This window comes from Arvicola amphibius, chromosome 4 (genome assembly GCF_903992535.2).
Source record: "Arvicola amphibius chromosome 4, mArvAmp1.2, whole genome shotgun sequence".
NCBI classification, from domain to species: domain Eukaryota; kingdom Metazoa; phylum Chordata; class Mammalia; order Rodentia; family Cricetidae; genus Arvicola; species Arvicola amphibius.
In genome coordinates, this window is record NC_052050.1 from 36,779,345 (window position 1) to 36,796,967 (window position 17,623).

Below are 17,623 nucleotides of genomic sequence, written 5' to 3' on the forward strand. Positions count from 1 at the left end.
TTCACTTGTAAATAAATTCGGATTTTAAATACCTTGTATTCTGAACATTTATTTCTTTTTGTTTAAAGGGGGCAGAAGTGAATTTTTCTTTTTGGGAAAGTACTCAAGAGCAGTGTAGGTTGTCTAGGACCTGTGCAGGAAGGTAACTGTTGCAGATTTCTGGAAGTACATTGATCAGTTAGATTGCTGTGTCCTATAGGGCTTTTTAAGGATTTATTGACACTTCATCAAGGTATTTGAGAGAGTATTCAGGGAAACCTAAGAAATTCTGCTGTTCCTTTCTCTTCCTTATAAATTCATGCCTGGTCAGAAATTACAGCTTGAGTGGGATGTCCCTCCGCACAACTCAAATGCACTCTATTTATCATGTTATTTAGTGTGGCAGTAATGTAAAATGTTGGGGATTTTTTTTTCTTTTTGTTTCTTCCTGCACAGGGGCCCACCCAGCATATATTTCACCATACGTCTCTTCATCTCTCCCTCATTCCAACTTCTACTCACTTCCCCAGTTCCCTACATCATTCTCTTAAACAGGAAAAAAAATAAGTTTTGTCCACTGAGTCCTCTTTCTTATTTTATTTAATATATCTTGAGTTGAATGTTTCTCACAAAAACACTTTGCATTCTGAATTAGCCCATCAAGCTGTTTTCTCCGTAGACTGCATGTATTGTACAGCCATGCCCTCTGAGATGTGAAAACCCAAGTCTGCTTATGGCTTAGCAGTCATGATTTTAGAATATAAGTCCCTGTACTCTGCTTGGAAAAGTTATTCTTGTTGTTATTTTTATACCATTAAGAAAATTGTTCTTTTGATCCACAGAAATACCAGCACAGAAGTACCCTTTTCCCTGTACTGTCCAGCCCCTGCCCTAGCAAGTAGTCTGTCTAAATCTGTGCATATAAGAACGCACACACCTGAATATCTGCATCCTTACGTGGAAATATACAAATCCTAGTTGGACGTACACTGAGATGATAGCCATTCATTGAAATGGTGCTTGTTGAGGAATTGTAACCTGCAGTCCTCTTTCTTACTAGTAATGCCATTCTGTTTGGGGAATATAGAACAAGCCCAAACAGTAATACTGACAGAATTCAGAATTATGATACAGTGGAGCCTTCACGTAATTCTTTGTTGAAGAAGTTAGGGCCTAAATGTTAAGGCTTATTGTTATTCTGAGTTGATAATCTCTGCCTTGCTTTAATAATTTTTCCTCATGCCTGGGTAGCCTGCGAGTTGCACAATAATCACTCACACAGCTTTGTAATCAATGCCCAAAGTAATAGGATTCCTCTGGCCACCGGCAATTAATAAATTTGTGTCTTTTTTAAAACACTAGCAAGTCGGGCCTGAAATACGACTGACTGGCTCTCCTCATTTGCATATTTATTGCAGTGGAAAAATTCTTACCAGATGATTGATGCTGAGCCTGCCTCTTGAATTCCAAGCAGCACATTATTATGAAATGAAAAATGCTGGCCATACAGTTGATTAAAGTTGAAGACAGTGGAATCGGTGTTTTTTAAGATTGTGGGAGAATTAAAGGCATATTTTAATAGATGTTGACAAGAAGTGAACTAACAAAAGCAAAGCAAAGGATTTGCTTGAAAAGATTTAATCAAACGTCTTTCTTGGGGGATTAATTGCTGGGGATGACTAGTGCAAGTGGCAGGCTTGTGTGGATTTGAATGAAAAGTATTGTTCTCGGCCAGTCTTTCCTATGTCATTTTGACCTGTACTTTAGCTCTAGTTCTGGAGTTACTTTTGATGGGGTGGGGCGGGGGAAGAGGAAAGACACTCTTATAATCTACGAATTATAATCTGTCTGGAGTGATGAGGGAGAGCTTTTGTGTATTTGGGTGTAAATAATTGTTTGTTTGCATATTTATTTACAATAACTGTATAGACATCTAAAAAATGGAAAGGCAAGCTTCATTTTACTTTATACATTCATACCCTTCTCATTTCCCCTCCTTCCACTGCCAAAAATGCACTTACTAGTTTATAATCTAATTAGCACATTTCCGAACTGATTCTACACGCCTACAGTTTTGTTAGTGTTGGTCAATCTAGATGAATTGGGAAAAGTAAGCTTGTTGGGTGAAGAGGATATTAGACTGGTGACATTTTACGTTTAGAAATGCTTGCAAATGAGTAGCATGTAAATGAATGTCGGGATCAGTGAATACCAGGCCAGTCCAGTCCAGTCCATTCTTAGTGCTGCAGCTCAACACATGCAACTCTGAAAATGAAAAGATTTTGAGCATGTGGGAGACGATGGTTTCATAGTAGCAGACCTTCTGTTTCTAAGACTTTAGAGAAATATCTAAAATACGCCAGGCAATAATACAGCTTTTGTTTTTACCTCATTTTTAAAAATAAGATCAACAAGAAAGAATTGCCTACATTTTATAGGTAAGAAAATTGATACTCAAAGAGATTAAATTGGTCCACTCAGCAGAGCATGATTTTAGTTAGTAACAGAATTTAGGCTCTGAATTCTCAGTAAAGTGCTCTTTCCCTTGTTCTCTACTCAGAATTATTCCTAGCCAGCACTGGTAGTCACATGCTTATATTGAGTTTTGCTAGTGTTGGAAAGCAGTGTCTTTCTTAATCTCCTCTTAAAGAAAAAACTTGTGGAAATGGACCATGTGGGGCAAACTAAACACATATCCATGAGTCTCCATTTGTCTTGTGGCCTTATGCCAAGAGGATCTGAGCATTGAGTCTTCACTGCTTCTCTTCACTTCTTAACTCTGTAATCATTGGCAGAAAAATTAGAGATGAATTAGAAACTGTTGATTTCAGTCTATCTATTATTCATAGTTTTGGACAAATAGAATTCAGTCCTATATGAATAATAAAGAGGGTATTTATTTGCTTTGCTTGGGAAGAATTTAAAGAATTCACTGTTGGATTTGAGTTTCCAGATTCTTTACTCTTGTCATCTGTGGCTTTGAGGAAGCCTCTCACCTTCAGTAGATGATTGCTCCACTGTGTCTATAGTTTTACACACCATCTCTTTATTTATTTATGACTAGGGGGAGGGGGAGTATGTCATGTGTTTGGAGGTCAGAGGACGTCTTTTAGGAGTCAGTTCTCTCCTTCAACCATGTGGATCCCAGGGATCAAAATTTAGGCCATTAGGCTTAGTAGTAAGTGCTTTACTGGATGAGCCATCTTACAAACCCAGCTTTTGCATGACCTTCATATTGGTAAAGAAATGAAAACTGAGTTCTGTCTTCTAAATCTGTTTTTGGGAAGTTATCTGTATAGTGGCCACTATGATAATTGCTTTGATTAACTGTGTGTGAGGGCAGTAGGGGGGGTTTAAAAACGTAATTATAGAGTTCATTTCTGGCCAGTCTCTTGACACTTTGAATGAAGCTTATACTTAAGAGCTACTTTGTGAGTGGATGTAAGAAACGAGAGCATGTGTTACCAGAAGGCACTTGGATTTGCTGATGCTGGCTCTCTGTTGTCTTGTTAGAGTGATAAAGCTGTTGAATGGATCTGCAATGGATTAAAACAAATACCAGCTGGAACAAAATAAAAAGTGCTTGAGAGGCCTGGAGAGATGGCTCAGCGGTTAAGAGCGGTTAAGATGCTTGCTCTTCCTGAAGATCCAGGTTCAGTTCTAAGCACCCACATGGCAGCTCACAATTGTCTGTAACTCTAGGATCCAATACCTTCACACAGACATACATGCAGGCAAAACTGATGCACATAAAAATAAATAATTAAAAAAAGAGTGCTTGAGAGTAGCCATTAAAAATTGCCGTCCTAACCCAGGCAGTTGTGGTGCATGCCTTTTATCCCAGCATAGGCAGGTGGATCTTGGTGAGTTCAAGGCCAGCCTAGTCTACAGAGTGAATTACAGGCTCCAGAGTTACAGAGAAACCTTATCTCAAAAAGCCAAAAAAAAAAAAAAAAAAAAAGAGGTTGTAGTCTTTCACTGGGCAGTAGCAGTGCACCCCTTTAATCCCAGTATTTGGGAGGCAAAAGGAGGTGGATCTCTGAGTTTGAGGCTAGCCTGGTCTACAGACAGTTCTAGGACAACCAGGGCTAAACAGAGAAACTCTGTCTCGAAAAACCATAAAAAGAAAAGAAAAAGTTGTCTTTCATCGGATCCCTTCATGGTTCTTGGTTATACCACATGTTGGAGTTGAACTGTTACTTGCCAATTGGCAAGCAGCTATGGCACACACTGTTTTATAGCTTCTTTCTTTTAAAAGTACTTTTATATTAACTAATTTTTTAAAAATATGTGTATGAGTATTTTGCCTGCATGCATGCATGTGCATCACTATGTGCCTGGTATCTGTAGAGATCAGAAAAAAGCATTGGATCTCCTGGAACTGGAATTACTGATTGTGTAAGCCATCATGTGTGTGTTGGGAACTGAACTCTACATAGGTAACAAGTGCTCTTAACTGGTGGGCCGTCTTTCCAGCCCCTATAGTTTCTTCCATCACTGGTGTTTTAGTGGAGAAGAGGTACTTCTTTCTTCTTTTTTACCTTCCATTATGTTAAAGAATATACAGCATAGCAGCAAGTTTACCATTTTCCCCTAGAGACAAGGTTTCTATCCCTGGCTGGCCTTAAAATCCCTTATACGACTGAGAATGGCCTTGACCTTCTGATCCTCCTGCTGCTACCTCCTAAGTGTGGGACTACAGGTGCGTCCACCATGCCCAGTCTATGTGGTACTGGTTATCAAACATAGGGCCTTATGTATGGTAGGCAAGCATGCTACCAACGGAGCTACATTACAATACTCACTCTCTCTCTCTCTCTCTCTCTCTCTCTCCCTCTCTCCCCTTAGGTAGATAGTATGATTTCTTATGACTTTATCAGGCATCTTTACTATGATTTTGCCCTCCTTCTTCCTTCCTTCTGTATTTATCTCCCTCTCCCCTCTTTCATTTGGGCCCCCACTTTGTTCCCATTCCTCTGATTTGTACCCTGGTACTTTCCTTTCTATCATCTCCCCCCCCCCCCCCCGCATCCTGGCAATGGTCCCTTTTTAACTTTCTTGATTTTTTTTTGCTGTTATTTCAGGATGTATACTCATATCTAAAGGTTTGGAGCTAAGAGCCTCTGATGAGTGAGACCATGCAACAATTCTCTTCTGGGTGTGGGCTACCTCAATCAATATGATCTTTTCTAGTTCTACCCATTTACCTGCAAAATTAATGATTTCAACTGAATCAGTTTTTCAGAAACAGAATGGATTTGTAGTTTCACTTTAGAAAACAGGATTTCTCTTTTACAGATTAACTGTTTGGGTTAAGGATGCAGCTCACTTGCCTAGCAGCATGTGAGACCCTAGACACAGGAAAAATCAAAACACACTTCCATGATTGCATGAGCATGCACACATGTGCATTATCCTAGAAAAACAATAAAACCAAACCTGTACTTGTTTCTAGGAAATAGGGTAAAACAGTGACAAAGTGTGATATAATTTCCCTACCCTCTGTGTTTTCATGGGCTCCTTTTTGAATGTTTTCTTAGTAAAGTATTTTTGCCTTTACAATTATTATCTTTATCCTTCTTTATTCTACTGTTCATTTGTAGTAGAATTTGCTTTATTTTATTCATTTTGTCTCTTCCCATTTCCAAAAGCTGACTTACAGAAAAATGGCTTTGAACAAGAGTCCATCTGCTTCTTTTTATGAACTAGCTTGCTGTGCTTGCAGGTCAGTCTTGACTTGTGATCCTCCTGCCTCATCCTCCTGGGTGGTCTGAGTTTATGAGCTACCATTTCTGGCTCTGTTTTATTTTTGTTCATCTCTATGGTGGAAAACTTTTGTTTTATTTTGTTTCTAGAGATAGAACGTAAACAGTTGATAATCCTGTTCTAGGCATTTGGGATTTTTTTTTTTAGGAAGTACGTAATAATTTGTAAGTCCTTTCAAGTGGCATGGATATACACTGATTATGAATGTGTTAAGTGTTACAGAAATCATAAAAGATATGATCAGGAATATCATTTGAATAAGGAAATTATAGTTATATTGTTTTATATGCAGATACTTTAAAGACATGTAAAGTTGTTTTGGGTCATGGAGTTCCTTCTGGCTAGTCTGGGAAGGCTTTTTTCCAGGTTGCTTAGCCTCTTAGCCTTATGCTAAAATAGAATGACATCATGGATGGAACTATTGTTTAACATGTGTTGGTGGTACCCCATCGATGAATTGGCTAGGATAGAAAATTTAAAAAGGCTGCCCATGCTGGGTGGGGAGAGGGAGACCAGAAAGAAACAGAATAAGACTTTTTTTTTTAAATCACTTAGTAAAAGTTTGTGTATGTTGAAGTTAGCATGGAGTAAATACAGAGGTTGTTGAATGAAAATAGAGATGCTTATGCAATTATAGCTTGAAAAATAGAAAAGAAGTGATTGAACTATGGCCAAAGATGAGCAATTATCAGTGATAATATGAATGGGAAGTAAGGGAATTCATAGCCAATTATGTGTATTGAGTTACAGGCATCTAAATGTCAATGGTCTGTGGAAACAGTGCAGAAAAATACAGTGAAGAGGAAAATATTAGATGGAAGTTCTATTTCTGAGATGGCAGGTTTGGATTGTGGTAGGGTATTAAGGCAGAGATTGTCTGGCAGTTACTGAAGATGTGGGAATTTGATTATCAGATAAATCTGGGTGCTCTCAACAAATAAACATTGATTATCAATACTTGGTGAACTCTTTAGTAGGGTTATTCTAATATAGAAGGCAGGATTTCAGGGATCTGGGGTTGTAGCCCTGACTATCCTGGGATTCACTGTGTAGATCAGGCTAGCCTCACATTCACAGAGACTCACCTGCCTCTGCCTCCCTAATACTGAGAATAAAGATATCTGAAACCATGACACTAGAGATCCAGTTTTTAATGTTTTGGTTTTTAGCCCAGGCTCACTTCCCTTTGTAGTATAGAGAATGACTTGGAACGCCTGATCCTGTTGCTCCACCTCCTGAGTACTGGGATTATAGATGGACTTCCATGCCTAGTTAATGATGGTACTGAATATCAAACTCAGGGCCTTTATGAATGCTAGGCAGTCAGTCTGCCAAGTGAGTCACAGTCCCCAATTTTTTTGAGTTCTTAATTATAAATTGTATACCTAATCCTGACTAACTACTATTACAGATGCATCCTGATGGATGTAAGAACCAAGTGAGAATATTGTCTCTATGAGTAAACCCATTCCCCCTGCATGATCTTTGCTGTGTAACCCCAAATGGTCTGGTGCCTGAGCCTCCCAAATTCTGTCCATGTATAAATTAATATACATTTCAGTACTGAAAGTTGGAAATTATTAATTTGGATTTTTTTTTGGTTGATTTTGCTTTGTTTTTTGTTTTTGTGCGGTATGCATTCATGTGTGTATACATGTCTCGTGTATGGGTACATTTAGTTGTTCTCTACATTATTCACTAGAGTTACAGACTCTCCTTTAAGCCTTGAGCTTGCTCTTTTGGCTAGTCTAGTTAGCCAGCTTGTTCTGGGTTGCCATCTCAGCTTTTCAAGAGCTAGGATTCCTAGTGGGGAACCATGCTTGCCTGGCTGGCATTTACCTAAGTTTGAAAATCTGAACCCTGGTCCTCATACTTACACAGCAAATGCTTTACCCACTGAGCCATGTCTCTAACCCCGTAACTTGGATTTTGTATATGAACACTTTCTGTAGGATATGTTTGGAGATTGAGAGACAGATTTGCAGCTCAGTTCAGAGGCAGGTGAGATCTGGTTGGGGAGAGAATTGAATTGTATTCTTCAGACAATAACATTTTTAAGGAATTGCTGACAAAGGCATCATCCAAGAGATCTGTGGGTAGCCTGTAGGATATACCCAAGGAACTTAGTATTAAGGGAAAATTGTATTAGTTATGATAACAGGCAAGGAATTTGTGAAACTTAATGACTTTAAGAACTGACCACTGGGCTGGAGAAATAGCTCAGTGGTTAAGAGGATTTGTGTTCAATTTCCAGCACCCGCATGGTAGCTCACAACTGTCTGTAACTCCAGTCCAGGGAATCTGACACCTTCACACCAGTGCACATAAAATAAATTTAAAATAAATAAATTTTAAAAAAGACCTGGCCACTGAATTTTTTCTATCTGCAGACACATTTCTAAGCACCCCCCACATGCTATCTTGCTTGTTCCTTACTACCATGTGAGACAGGCACTGCAATGATTTCCATGGAGAGTACTGACTGTCTCCTGACTCTGTCTCTGCACTCTTCCAGCCAGAGCTACTCAAGAGACAGTGAATGACAGTCACCCGCCATTGTAGAGAGTTGTAAATGACTATCGCCTCTCTGTGCTTTATTTCTATCCCAGGTCACAAAGCACTTAAAGCATTGTTAAGGTCATTGGTGGATCTTCAGGAAGAGCTGCTTTTCCAGTACCCAGACACTAGATGTCTAGTAAATGGGGTGAAACCCCAGACGGAGAGGTAAGGAGGAAGCAGAACCATAGGCTTACTTATTTGTCTTTTTGTTTGGACAGATTCCTATCCTCTGTGAAAAAGAAAGCCTTGTCCTTCTCATACAGGTAGATAGGAAGTTTTATAATAATTGAAGTAGAGCCACTTTTGTATTTAACTGGTGGTGAGAACAAAGAACAGGAAGATAGAGATTAGACTGCTTGTTCTAACTTTGTTGTACCTGCTTATCTTTGTAGCCTTAGGCAATACACTTGCCTTCTCTTTTCTAGAATAATTAGTAGGTTAAAATCATATTTTGAATATTAATGCTTAATTAATGTTCTGAAATATTTTGTGCCTATGCCATGAACTTAGGTATAGCCATGTCCTTGAGCACTGTCTGTGTTGGAACTAGTGTAGTACAGTGAGTGCAGCTGGCTAAGTAGAAGGAAGCTAAAGTATATTTTATGGTGGTTTTCATCACGTGTGGAGTTGTCCCTCTGTAGCCAAGGGGAATGGTTCTGAAACCTGTCATGGAAACCCATATCCACAGATGTTGAGTTCTGTGTACCTCCTTCTGTGAACTTTATCATCCCTGAATTGCTTTTAATACCAATTACAAAGCGTAAATACTAGGAAGATAGTTGCTTAGGAAGTAATGACAAGAGTGAAACCATGCCCTTGTTTGGAATGTGAACTTCCTCTGCTGTTTTTGATCTATATTTCAAGTTAGTGCTAATTTTTTTTCACATGCAGCTTCTCTTCACTTGGTTCAATTATTATTCACCTCTTCTTAGCAGTTGGTTATGGAAATATGTTTCTCTTATTGATTTGGGGATTTAAGGTCACAGAAATGTATGTGTTTAATTTTTAAAGTTTTAATGTTTCTCCTGTATGTGCCTGCTTCATATACATTTCAAGTAATGTTTTTACAACCTCATTTCTTTTTATGATGTGCTTACATTTAAAAAATTTGAAACCCAAGTGCTTTTGATTTCATTTGAAAATTTCTGTGAGTCTTTGATTGTCCTTATGAACTTTAAAAAAATTTAATCTTTATTTTTATTTTATGTGTATAGGTGTTTTGCCTGCATGTATGTTTGTGCACCATGTATAAGCAGTGCCTTTGGGGGCCAGAAGAGGGTGTTTTATTTCCCTGGAACTGAAATTAGACAGTTGTAAGCCATCATGTGATGCTGTGGATCAAACTCAGTTTCTATGGAAGGGCAACCAGTGCTCTTAACCACTGAGCCAGCTCTTTTTCTTTTTAAAGATTTATTTATTTTATATACAACATTCCTTCAGAAGAGAGCACCAGATTTCATTACAGATGACTATGAGCCACCATGTGGTTGCTGGGAATTGAACTCAGGATCTCTGGAAGAGCAGTCAGTGCTCTTAACCTCTCAGCCATCTCTCCAGCCCTGAGCCATCTCTCTAGCACCAGGAACATTCTTCTCAAACATACAAGAAAAATCATTCTCATCTTGTTGATATAGTATAGTTATAATGGGTAGGGTCTAAATACTTGACATGAACCTAATCTGTTACTTAAGTAATGTTTACATTGGACTTAATGTTCTTACTGGTTTTTAGTGAGGAGATTTCTAGTGAAGATGATGAGCTAGTAGAAGAGAAGAAGAAGAAGCAAAGAAAGGGCCCACCAAAGAGGAAGCTAGAAATGGAGAACTATCCCAGCTTCATGGCAAAACGCTTTGCCGACTTTACAGTCTACAGGAACCGTACACTGCAGAAGTGGCATGATAAAACCAAGCTTGCTTCTGGGAAACTGGGCAAGGTATGTGTATGTCTTAGGGTTTCTATTGCTGTGAAGAGACACCATGACCACAGCAACTCTTACAAAGGAAAACATTTAATTGGGGCTGACTTCAGTTCAGAGGCTTAGTCCATTATCATCATTGTGAGAAGCATGGTAGTGTGCAGGCAGACAACGGAATTGGAAAAGAACTGAGAGTTTTACATCTTGATCTGCAGGTACCAGAAGCAACTGTGGCCCACAGTGGGCATAGTTTGAGCATGAGACCTCAAAGCCCACCCCAACAGTGACACACTTCCTCCAACAAGGCCACACCCATTCTAACAAGGCCACACCTCCCAATAGTGCCGCTCATGATCCTAGCATTCAAACACATGATTCTATGGGGGCCATACCTGTTCAAACCACCACTCTGTCTGTGTGTGTGTGTGTGTGTGTGTGTGTGTGAAAAGCAACTGAAGCATTTGTGAGAAATAGGAAATGCAGTTTATTTATATGGTGTAATAATAAGCAATTATTTCTGTTCTCAGATTCATTGAACTGCTTCTAGTACTAACGGTTGTACCATTTGATTTTAGCTTTATTAGAATGTTTTATCATGGAAAGGAAGCCTGGTTCAGGTGCTGAAAGTATGAAATACTTTAAGCAGATTTGAAAACATTATTGAGGGAGCAGAAGAAAATGATGACTGAAGATTTTTCTGAGAATAGATATAGCTACTGACATACTCAGCCTTTAACAGAAAACCCTCCGGACACAGAAAAAGAAGCCAGCATTGCTCCCTTACTTGACACTGGTTAATTTTATTGCAGGGTTTCGGTGCCTTTGAACGTTCCATATTGACTCAGATTGATCACATTCTGATGGACAAAGAAAGATTGCTTCGAAGAACACAAACCAAGCGCTCTGTCTACCAAGTGCTTGGCAAACCTGAACCAGCCCCTGCACCTGTAGCAGAGAGTTTGCCAGGAGAACCGGTAAGAACTCTGGGACACATGAGCTAATGGGAACAGTCTCTGGTGGCTTAGTTAAATGTGGAATCGACTCTTGTGAGAAGTTAGTGAGAAAAGAAACATCACTGTTCTGCTGGATTGTTAGCATGAGGACTTATAAATCTCTTGATTTTGCATTTGATATAGGAGTTTGGCAGGATAATTGTTTAAAATCCAGGTTTTAAGATTTAGGGGATTTGGTTGGTTGTGGTTGTTTCTGTGATCCGGTGATCAAACCCAGGGGTTCACATGCTGTGCAAATCCTCTACTACTGTCCTATATCCTAGACCTTAAGATTAAGTTTCAAAGTTATTGTGTAGAAATGGCAACATGGACATTTGTTTAATGTTTGCCTTTGGTACTCTAGAGCATGATCTGAAAATGGAATATTAAAATTCCTTTGTTCAAAAGGAAATATTTATTTGAGGGAATTTTTTGTTATGTTTTGTTTATTTTTTTGAGACAGGGTTTCTCTGTGTACCAGCTCTGGCTGTCCTGGAACTTGCTTTGTAGATCAGGATGACCTCAAATTTACAGAGATGTTCTTGCCTCTGCCTCCCTAGTGCTGGGTTTAAAGGTGCCTGTCACCGTCGCTCAGCTGAGGGGGATATTTTGAGACAGAATCTCTCTACATAGTTTTGACTCCCTTGGAACTCATTCTGTAGACCAGGCTGGCCTTGAACTCAAAGAAATCTGCCTGTTTCTACTTCCTAAGTGCTGGGATTAAAGGCTTGTAACACAACCCCTGGTTTGTTTTTGTTCGTTTGTGTATGAGTGTTTTACCTCCATGTATGGCTATGCACACATTGTGAGCATCCAGTGTCTGTGGAGGCAAGAAGAAGATATTGGATCCTCTGGAACTGGAGTTAATGCATAGTTGTTAGCCATCATATGGGTGCTGGGAACTGAACCTGGGTCCTCTGTAAGAATAGCAAGTGCTCTCAACCACTGAGCAATCTCTTAAGGCCACCACATTTTAATTTTTTTTAAAGATTTATTTATTTATTATGTACACAACATTCCTTCCATGTATGTTTGCATGCCAGAAGAGGGCACCAGATCTCACCAGAGATGGCTGCAAGCCACCATGTGGTTGCTGGGAATTGAACTCAGGACCTCTGGAAGAGCAGTCAGTGTCTTAACCTCTGAGCCATCTCTCCAGCCCCACCACATTTTAATTTTATAGTTTATGTTTTTTTATGTTTATATGTTTATAGATCTCTTTTAAAAAACTGTTAGGAGGCTGGAGAGCTGGCTTAGCAGTTAAGAGCACTGGCTGTTCTTCTAGAGGACCCAGTTCAATTCCCAGTGTCCACATGGCAGCTCATAATGGCCTGTAACTCCAGTTTCAGGTGATCTGACAATGTCACACAGATTTGCATGCAGGTAAAACATGAACATACATGAAATAAAAATAAATAAGATAAAAATAGTAGAATTACATTACTTTCCCCTTTACTTTTCCTCCTTCCAACCCCTTCCATACCCCTCCTACTCTCAAATTGGCTGCCTCCTTTTTTTTCTGATTATTATTTTTACACATATACTTATAAACATACATATATACATATACACACTCATACATATATGTATATATATATATACACGAAGATATAAAATACCTGCTGAGTCTTTTTTGTTGTTTGTGTATGTATGATTGTATGATTTCAGGGATGTCCTCTTCATTCATATTGGATAACCAGTAAGGGATCTCATTACTAGAGAGGCTGATTCTCCCTCTCCTTGTAGTCTTTGTGTGTGGGTAAGACTCTCTGAAATTTTTCCCCTTCCATGTTACACATTTTTATTTTTTAATTACCGAAAAAATATACTCAATACTTTTTAATTTCATATGAAATGTAAATTTTTTCCTTTTCTGAAAATTCCAATCATATTCTTTCTATAAACTTTATGTATATAACATATGTAACAAATATAAATGTGATTCTTTTTCTTTTTAAATATTTATTTCATTTTTAGAATATGTATATGTGTTTATGTGGGTATGTTCATATGAGTGCAGGTCAGAGGTACTGGATCCTCTGGAACTGGACTTATATATGGTTGTGAGCCCATTGATGTGGGTGCTGGGAATTGAACTTTCGTCCTCTGGAAGAATAGTGCATGCATGCACTTAACCATCAAGCCATCTCTCTAGCACCCCTTAAAAATTATCAAAAAAGTTGTTGGTTTTTTTCCCATAGTTTCATTACACACACACACATCCCACAGATGGTGTGTACTTTAAGCATCTTCTCCCCCATTATCCTATCTGACCCCTTCCCCCCTCCCATCAAAGTCTTCCCTCTTCTAGACAATCTCCTACTTTCATTTTCTGTTTGTTTGTGGCCCACTCCTTTTAATTAGGCGTGCCTACACCATTGGGTGAAGGATTATTTACTTGAGTAAGGGCAACTTGGCACTGAGAAATATGGCTCTTTTCCCCTGAACAGCCATTAACTCCCTATTGCAGCACCTCAGGGGTCCTTTTGTAAAATTAAGTCAAATGGTATATGCGCATTTAAAAAAATCTGAAATGTCACTATATTTAAACATTATAATTTAAAAATATATTCTAGATACTTTATCATAGCATGAAAATCTACCTTATGTTTTTCTTTCTGTAAAGAATTCCATTGTATGCTATGCTGGGAGGTAGTGTCTTACACCTTTAGTCTGGTCTGTAGAAGTTGTTTGAGGATAGCAGGGGTACACAGAGAAACTCTGTCTTGGGAAAAAAAAAGAATTTTGTTGTATGACTGTAAGCTATAACTTAGTCAAACTTGATGTTTCTGTTGTCTCCAGTTTTAGAAGCAAACTATAGGAAACATTTCTAAATATTTCTGTTTATTTGCGTGAATGTTTTGATGATTTTGTTGTTGTTTTGTTTTTGTTTGTTTGTTTGAGACAGGGTTTTTCTATATTACTTTGGAGCCTGTCCTGGAACTCTCTCCATAGACCAGGGTGGTCTCGAACAGACACCCTTCTGCTTCTGCCTCCCAAGTGCTGGGATTAAAGGCATGCATCACCACTGCCCAGCATATGGATGAAGTTTTAGAAGTAAAAATGTTAAAGAAAATACAATAAATTGTGATAGGTGTTACCAAATTGCCTCCCAAAAGAGTCCTATTAATTCTAGTCCCTCTATCTGTTTTCTAAGTCCTGGATGTTGCCAGTCTGAAAGGTGAAAAATAGTATTTTCTTATTTGAATTTGTGTGGATTTTGTTAGAATGAACTTAAACATTGCTATGATTACTTTTATGCTTCTTTATTCTGTGAACTGCCTGTTAATCTTTCACCCCTCCTTTTCCACCCTTTTTTTTTTTTTGAGACCTGGTTTTCCTATAATGCTCAGTTTTTTCTTGATTTTTTTTAAAATATAAAAAACATTTATTTATTTGTTTATTTATTTAAGAGTTTTTAACTGGGCTTGGTGGCCCGTACCTTTAATTACAGCATTCTTTGCATTCAAGATCAGCCTGGTCAACAGAAGGAGTTCCAGGATAGACAGGGCTACACTGAGAAACTGCCTTGAAAAACCATAGATGATAGATAGATAGATAGACAGACAGACAGACAGACAGACAGACAGACAGACAGAGAGAGTTCTTATATCTTACGGAAAATGTGCTTTTTCCCTTTAGACAATAGTACTTTGAGTAGCGTGACAGACTTCCTGATATTCACACCCTTTTACTCCCTGCTGATGTAGGAGATCCTTCCTCAAGTCCCTGCCAATGCTCACCTGAAGGACTTGGATGAAGAAATATTTGATGATGATGACTTTTACCACCAGGTATGAATTTTGTATATTCTTCTTTTGTTAAAAACGAGCCAGATTTTTGCATTTTAAATCCACTGGTAGCATTTTCTGAATGAAAGGTGATTCATTTTGAATAAACAAGGAGTTAGAACTCCTATATTTGAGATTGTCTTAAAGGTTATCATTCTGGATTGTTTTCTTTGGATTTGAGTTTTTCTTTTGAGATGAAAATAGCTGCAGCTATTTTGTGAACACTGCTCTGGTCTAAGTTATCTGTAAAACAATTTAAGTTTCTTTAAGTCAGTTATTTATTCTTTGTCTTCCACTGGGTGCTTTTTGTTTATTTTTGTTTTTGAGACAGAGTCTCACTGTGTACCAGGCCAAGGCAGCCTCAAACTGGTAGCACTGCTTAAGACTCCTGAGTGTTGGGATTGCATGTGTTTACCTGCCACACTGGCTGTTGAGTCAAACCTTTCTTCTCCCACTCTAGGTACTAGCCATCAAACTCAGAACCTTGTGCATGCTAGACAAACTCAGGCTTGCACATGCTAGCTAGGCAAGAACTGGGATCCTAGGCTTCTTGAGTTACATTTCTGGTTCTGTGACCTAATTCAGTCTTTCGTTATGTTAAAAATTTATTTTTATTTTCCTGTTTGTATGTCTGTTTAATATGAGTGTGCTTTGTGCCGAAGGAGGCCAGAAGAGAGAGTATCAGATCTCTTGGAACTTAACTTGGAACCCACATAGACGGTCCATGTGGGTGCTGGGAATTTATCCCCAGGTCCTTTCCAAGAACAGTAAATACTGTTAATCATTGAGCCACTTCAAACAGCCCCTTTATTGTAATTTTTGTGTGTATTTAAATAAGTTTAGTGTATATTAAAATGTAATCTACTGTTAATTTTTCCATTTGTCTATCTAATATTTTAAAAGAGGTAATCAGTAAAAATTGACATATGGTCCAGTTCTCAGGTTTTTATTTTCTTGTTGTAATTGTTTATTTGTCTTGGCTTTTTTGAGACAACTTCCCACTGTGTTAGCCTTGAACTTGCAGTTTGTCTGCTTCTATCTCCCATGTGCCGAGTAAGATACAGGAGTATGCCACCTATTCTCTCAACCTAATGCTTGTCTCTTCAGGAGAGTTTCCCCAATTTTTCTGACATTATTTGCTTTTCTGATACTCTTTTTTAGTAATACTGGTGCTTGTTGAGATGAACTAAATGTTTGAGATACTCTAAAGGACTACAGTAACTTTCTATATTCCTGAATCTCTTGATAAGCTGTATTATTAATGAAATATGTTTCCTTGCCCAGTGGAAAGTTGAGGATGCTCCTCACCAGTGATGTCTGGTTTTTGTTGAGCCATTGCTTATCAAGATAAGACTTTACTCTACTAAATGTTTAGTTAGTTTTTCCCAGCGAATTTGCAACAATTTGTTGAAGCTTTAGTCATGATAGATTTACTTCACATATGAATATGAAGTAAGAAACCTCTTAGGAAAATTATAAGTAAAACAAGAACAGGTGATCTGTATTGGAAAAGCCTCTCACTTGCCATGTAAAGAGAGACTTATTTTAATCTTATTTATTTAATATGTTATTTGTATATTTGTGCACATTCAGTGTACATGTAGTACCTGTGTCCAGAAAAGGGTGTTGGACCCCAATCCCATGAAGCTAGAGTTACAGGTGGTTTTGAACTGTCTGATGTGGGTGTTAGGAATCAAACCCCAGTTTGCTACAAAAGCAGCGAGTACTCTTGCCTTCCTGAGTCCTCTCTCTAGCCCCATTCACCCTCCCTCCCACCAAGACAGGGTTTCTCTTTGGTTTTCCTGGAACTTGCTCTGTAGACCAGGCTGACCTCAAACTCACAAAGATCCATCTGCCTCTGTCTTCTAAGTACTAGGATTAAAGGCATGCACCACCACCACCCACCTCAGCCCCATCATTTTTAATATTTGATTAAAATTATTGCCATAAGTGAGTGTGAAAAGTATATTGAGGAGAGAGTATTGGCCTCAGCTGCCTCAGTCAGGGGTCTTGATTCTTTTCCTTTTCTCCTGTTCTTTGTTCTTAAACACATTTGTCAGAAGGACAAGTAACATTCTGGAGAGTCTAAAGATGTGCTTGATATAGGATATTAATGCTAACTAATTGTGTGAGATCAGGGGAGAGAATCAAAAAATGTTGTAGTCTTCATTAATTGAAGTGTCCATTGCTGGAATACTGGTGCATTGTGAGTTAAATAGTCTAAAGAAGGCAAACTGAAATTGCTGGGAAGAAATCAGTTCCACTGGCAAGATGGGGGGGGCATCTGGAAGATTATTTCCCCCTTATTTCTTTGTTTTCCCTTATTTTTATTTATTTATCTATTTATTTAAATTCTGAAGATCTGTTTAAGGAATAGCATTACTTGATTGGTTCTTCATCCTAATAATTTTAACTTCAATAAATTCTGATTTCAGAGTTATGACTAGTCACATCTTAGCTTTTCCCCTTTCTGGTTAATTGGGGTGCTGAGGTTAATCTAAATTAAAACTTAAACTAATAGAGGTCAGTAAGGCAGCTGAAACACCTGAGTGAAACAAATGGGGCTGCCAGGCACAACTTTATCTTGGCTGTTTCCCAAGAGGGAAGTGGCAGCAAATTGG

The 17,623-nt window shown here is 38.4% G+C and overlaps 1 protein-coding gene across 2 annotated transcripts in view; it reads left to right on the forward strand.

The window, feature by feature from the left end:
• Aatf (apoptosis antagonizing transcription factor) overlaps nucleotides 1–17,623 on the forward strand; it is a 105,714-nt gene that overhangs the window by 37,312 nt on the left and 50,779 nt on the right. For both annotated transcript variants that reach the window (XM_038328811.1, XM_038328812.1), the window contains exons 5-8: nucleotides 8,355–8,469; nucleotides 10,036–10,237; nucleotides 11,029–11,193; nucleotides 14,922–15,005. In XM_038328811.1, the coding sequence (XP_038184739.1) occupies nucleotides 8,355–8,469; nucleotides 10,036–10,237; nucleotides 11,029–11,193; nucleotides 14,922–15,005 (566 nt within the window). The remainder of the gene's footprint in view (nucleotides 1–8,354; nucleotides 8,470–10,035; nucleotides 10,238–11,028; nucleotides 11,194–14,921; nucleotides 15,006–17,623) is intronic.